Here is a 4,800-nt window from a genome sequence, read left to right as displayed (position 1 = left end):
GTCCATTTATTCAAAAGTTATTGCGGTTTGAAAACTCAAAAAATAGTGTTTTATCAACCTACTATCAAACTTTTGATCTTGAAGAGCTCAAAAGCATATAAAAGTTATATTTTTGAGCTCGGAGAGCTTAAAATAACATATAAATTGTATTTTTGAGCTCAAAGAGCTCAAAAACGTCGTAAATGCATTTTTAAGCGCCCAGGTATGGAATTAGCGGGAAGTTGCAGGGATGGCCTTCAGGGTCAACCGTTTTCCTAATTTTTTTTTTTTTTAATTGTTTAGTTGTTAGTTAACGTTACTCTAGTTTTTTAAAAAGATCCTAAGAAAAGTTTCTGAGGTATAAAAATGTTTGTAGGTAAACTTTTCGAAATCCCGTATACCGTAATGTATAAGAGCGTTCAAAACTCAAACTTTGAAATTAAATATCTCGGAAACTAGATGGTCAAAAATTCTCAAGTTGCGCCAATCGATGCAGAATTATATAAATATTCATCTGCCAAAGTTTAAAAAAAATCCTAAGAAAACGACTATGGCGAAGGTAATAACTTAAAACATAAATTAGAATGTTGCTTCAGGACGAATAAGGCGTGCATGCAGCAAATCTATGTTATAAACTTTATGAGATGCTCGCGGACGAGTAGAGCTAAAAATAATCGTTTCCCAATATCGATAGAGTAATAGTATATTACATGCCAAGAGTAGTAAAGTAAGATATGTCTCAGACCATATGTAAGTATTAACCTAATATGTAATTATTAACCATATGTAATTATTATCAATAAACATATGATCTGAGACATTTCTTATTTTCCTGCCCGAGGTGTGTAATATAATATTACAAACATGAGGACACCATTGTGAAAATAACCAGAATAGCTTCTTCGAGAACAATTACTTTTATTTTTGGGTTATTGGTAGAGTCAAAAGTGAAAAAAAAATTCTTTTGGTCGTAAATTGAAATAAAATTTCTAATAACTTGTTAATATATAGATTTTTAGTTGTTTTGGGAATGAATATTCTCAAGTACACATAAAATTACAAATTTTTGAAAACAGTTCCGAACTGACAATTTGTTTGAAACATACCTCGTTATAACGTTCATATTGTTTTGTTTGAACATATGGTTCACATATTTTTTCAAGTAAATCAATTACTTCTTTTGGTTGTACATCAATTTTTTTATGATCTCTTAAGCGAAAATTGTCAAGACATGATTTTATATTAAACAAAACTCGATGTTGTATCGTCATGTTAATTGATAACACAAAAGGCCATAAATTGAAATCACGATAGTTACTTTCGATGAAATTCTTGAAATCTGAATTATTTTGTAAGAATTGATCAACCTTATTAATATCAGTTACATTTGCTAATGCCGGATATTTACGATTAATTTGCTGTATCATTCCTGTTGCATAACTGTTGCCATGTTTTAAATATACATTAGTTGTGAGTCGATCAGATAAAAGATCAATCAAAATTGCGGTAATTTCATGAATTAATATTGTTTCGTCATCGGTGAACGGGATATTAAAACGGGAGAATAGAAGAAGAAAGATACGCATTACATAGGAAAGCATTTGCATTGGATATGTTAAACTAACTCGCTCAAGCATCGATTCATTGTAAGAAAGAAGATCATAAAGATACTGACTTGAAATTTTCAGCAAATCTGATAAAGGTAGATCACCAATTTTTAATTTAGCGATATTACTATATTGATAAATTATAGCCAATTGCTCTGGTGTAATTTCTTTTATTAAATCATTTAAAAGATTCAAGAAAATATTGAACATTTCTTTTAAATTATTATCTGCAGCAGCATTATCTGCTTGTAGTTTTAACTCTTCACTTATAGTCTGTAGAGCATCAGTTATCGATGACATACAAGGTACGGTTTGATAATCTAAAGAATGTTGATGGATTGTAGCAATCCATGTTAACACTTTTTGGGCAGATATTACATTCATTATTGAAAATTCCTTGATAGCTAAATCATCGTATTCAAACGTACTGTGATGCTGACGTAATGATAAAATGTTTTCAAATACAACGTACTGGATATTATTGTAAATGAATTGACCATTGCCTGAAATACCTATGTTTTCTATAACTTGATCGTTCTGGTCTTTAATGAACACACCTTGTGGTATATTATCAGCTACTATCAATTCAAATTTCTTTATATCCATTTTCACAATACTTAACGCTGTCAAAGTCGTATATTCTAAAGTATAGTCGAATGTCAATCTATAAAAATGCTTATCTACAATGTATATGCTTTAAATTACGAATAGTGATTTATTGGGCGTAAGCCAATAAACTAATCATAATGAACAACATAATGCTACAGGTACAATTACAAGTTAATATTGCATTGCTTAAAAGTTATCTGTTGATTGGCTCTATGCATAATGATTGTTAGTACGCTGTAAATACTGAAGAGACTAAATATTTGAGATTTATCTTACATAAGTCCTTACACTCCATTACTCACTCTATTCGTAACATACTCAAGGCTAAATATTGTACATGAGTGATCAAGTGATTGCTTAGTTACGCAATGTAAATTTTACTCATGTACCATATTTAGTCTTCAGTATTTACAGCGTACTAACAATCATTATGCATAGAGCCAATCAACAGATAACTTTTAAGCAATGCAATATTAACTTGTAATTGTACCTGTAGCATTATGTTGTTCATTATGATTAGTTTATTGGCTTACGCCCAATAAATCACTATTCGTAATTTAAAGCATATACATTGTAGATAAGCATTTTTATAGATTGACATTCGACTATGTTTTTAGAATATACGACTTTGACAGCGTTAAGTATTGTGAAAATGGATATAAAGAAATTTGAATTGATAGTAGCTGATAATATACCACAAGGTGTGTTCATTAAAGACCAGAACGATCAAGTTATAGAAAACATAGGTATTTCAGGCAATGGTCAATTCATTTACAATATCCAGTACGTTGTATTTGAAAACATTTTATCATTACGTCAGCATCACAGTACGTTTGAATACGATGATTTAGCTTTATCAAGGAATTTTCAATAATGAATGTAATATTCTGCTCCAAAGTGTTAACATGGGATTGCTACAATCCATCAACATTCTTTAGATTATCAAACCGTACCTTGTATGTCATCGATAACTGATGCTCTACAGACTATAAGTGAAGAGTTAAAACTACAAGCAGATAATGCTGCTGCAGATAATAATTTAAAAGAAATGTTCAATATTTTCTTGAATCTTTTAAATGATTTAATAAAAGAAATTACAAGCAGCTATAATTTATCAATATAGTACAGTGTACCTTGGCATTCGCCCTATCAGATTTGCTGAAAATTTCTAAGTCAGCACTAATGATCTTCTTTCACAATGAATCGATGCTTGAGCGAGTTAACATATCAGTATGCAGCTCTTTCTATCCCGTTCCGCCGATGAGCAGGCAATTCATGAAACCATCAGTGATCTTTTTATTCTGATATCTGTCGACTCACTAATGTATATTAAACATGGCTGATATGCAACAGGCATGTTACAACAAATTAATCGTAAAGATCCGGCATTAGCTGTAGGCGTGATATTAATGGGTTGATCAGGCCACAAAAATAATTCAGAATTTCATCGTATCAATTATCGCTGTCAGTAACGCGACATCAAGTTTACATTTAATGTGATGCGCAATATGAAACAAGTTTAAACTGAACGATATAACGAGCATGTTTCAAAACAAATTGTCGGTTCAGAACTGTTTCAAGACTAACAATTATGTTGGAAAGTCTTTAGACCATTTTATTTCACCCTACGACCTCTACCACCAACCAAAATAAAAGTAATTTGTTCTCGAAGAAGCTATTCTTCATGTGTCTCATGTTTGTAATATTATATTACACACCTCGGGCAGGAAAATAAGAAATGTCTCAGATTATATGTTTATTGACCTCAGCTTCGCTTCGGACAACAATTACATGTGATTGGTTCAAAATTTCAGGAAATTTAATAGCAATGAATCCCTTTTGAATGTCAAAGTTTAGTCCTGATCGGTGGAGCCGTTCAGAAGTTATGAAAAGTACACACACACGCGCGCGCGCAAAACGAGGTAAAACCAATAACTTCCCGAATTTTTTCAAATTTTAAATTTTTCTTACCGGAAAGTTAAAAATTAGGAAAACGGTTAACCCTAAAGGTCTTCCTTGCAACTTTTCTTTAATTCCATACGTAAGCGCTTAAATTTGCATTCATGACGTTTTTGAGCTCTTCGAGCTCAAAAATATAATTTATGTGTTATTTTGAGCTCAAAAGACTCATAGAAGTTTGATGCAACAATATTCTTTAAATTTTCAAACTGCAATGACCTTTGAATGAATAAACCAATTTTCACGCGGTTCTTAGCATTCGACGCAGTTTTTTGAATTCTATGATTCACTTTTGAACATAAATCGATCAGATCAAAAATTTTGGAGCAATTTGAAAAATCACTTTTTCCGATTTTTTTCCGGTTGTGAGATATCTCCACACCGGAAATGTCTAAACAAAGCACCTGTTAAAAATTTTGTGAAAATTAAATACGGGCATCCAAACCTAAAATATCTCAGGAAATGCCCAAACAAAGCTCCTGTTAAAAGCGGAGTTTCCCGAGTAAAAAAATTTATATGTAATCGCATATACTTATATATAATTATATATTATTTATATATGATCATATATAATAATATATAATTAGATGCGGCATTTTAGGACAAGATGAATATATGGCGAGGCTTTCGCCTACCTTCGAAGAGG

The 4,800-nt window shown here is 31.3% G+C and overlaps 1 protein-coding gene and 1 pseudogene across 1 annotated transcript; one reads left to right on the top strand and one right to left on the bottom strand.

The window, feature by feature from the left end:
• Window positions 1–929: 929 nt before the first annotated feature.
• LOC123263342 lies at window positions 930–2,300 on the bottom strand. The gene has a single exon (XM_044726005.1). The coding sequence runs from the start codon at window positions 2,190–2,192 to the stop codon at window positions 1,020–1,022; it is 1,173 nt and encodes a 390-aa protein (XP_044581940.1). The 5' UTR covers window positions 2,193–2,300; the 3' UTR covers window positions 930–1,019.
• A 492-nt stretch (window positions 2,301–2,792) lies between these two features.
• LOC123263991 lies at window positions 2,793–3,613 on the top strand (annotated as a pseudogene).
• The last annotated feature ends 1,187 nt before the right edge of the window (window positions 3,614–4,800 follow it).

Source organism: Cotesia glomerata, linkage group LG4 (genome assembly GCF_020080835.1).
Source record: "Cotesia glomerata isolate CgM1 linkage group LG4, MPM_Cglom_v2.3, whole genome shotgun sequence".
In the NCBI taxonomy this organism is placed as follows: domain Eukaryota; kingdom Metazoa; phylum Arthropoda; class Insecta; order Hymenoptera; family Braconidae; genus Cotesia; species Cotesia glomerata.
This window is presented reverse-complemented; position numbering and strand designations above follow the sequence as displayed.

What these genes read in the sequence shown, in the direction of transcription:
- LOC123263342 (XM_044726005.1), bottom strand. Translation starts at nt 2,192, where the DNA reads ATGGATATAAAGAAATTTGAATTGATAGTAGCTGATAATATACCACAA.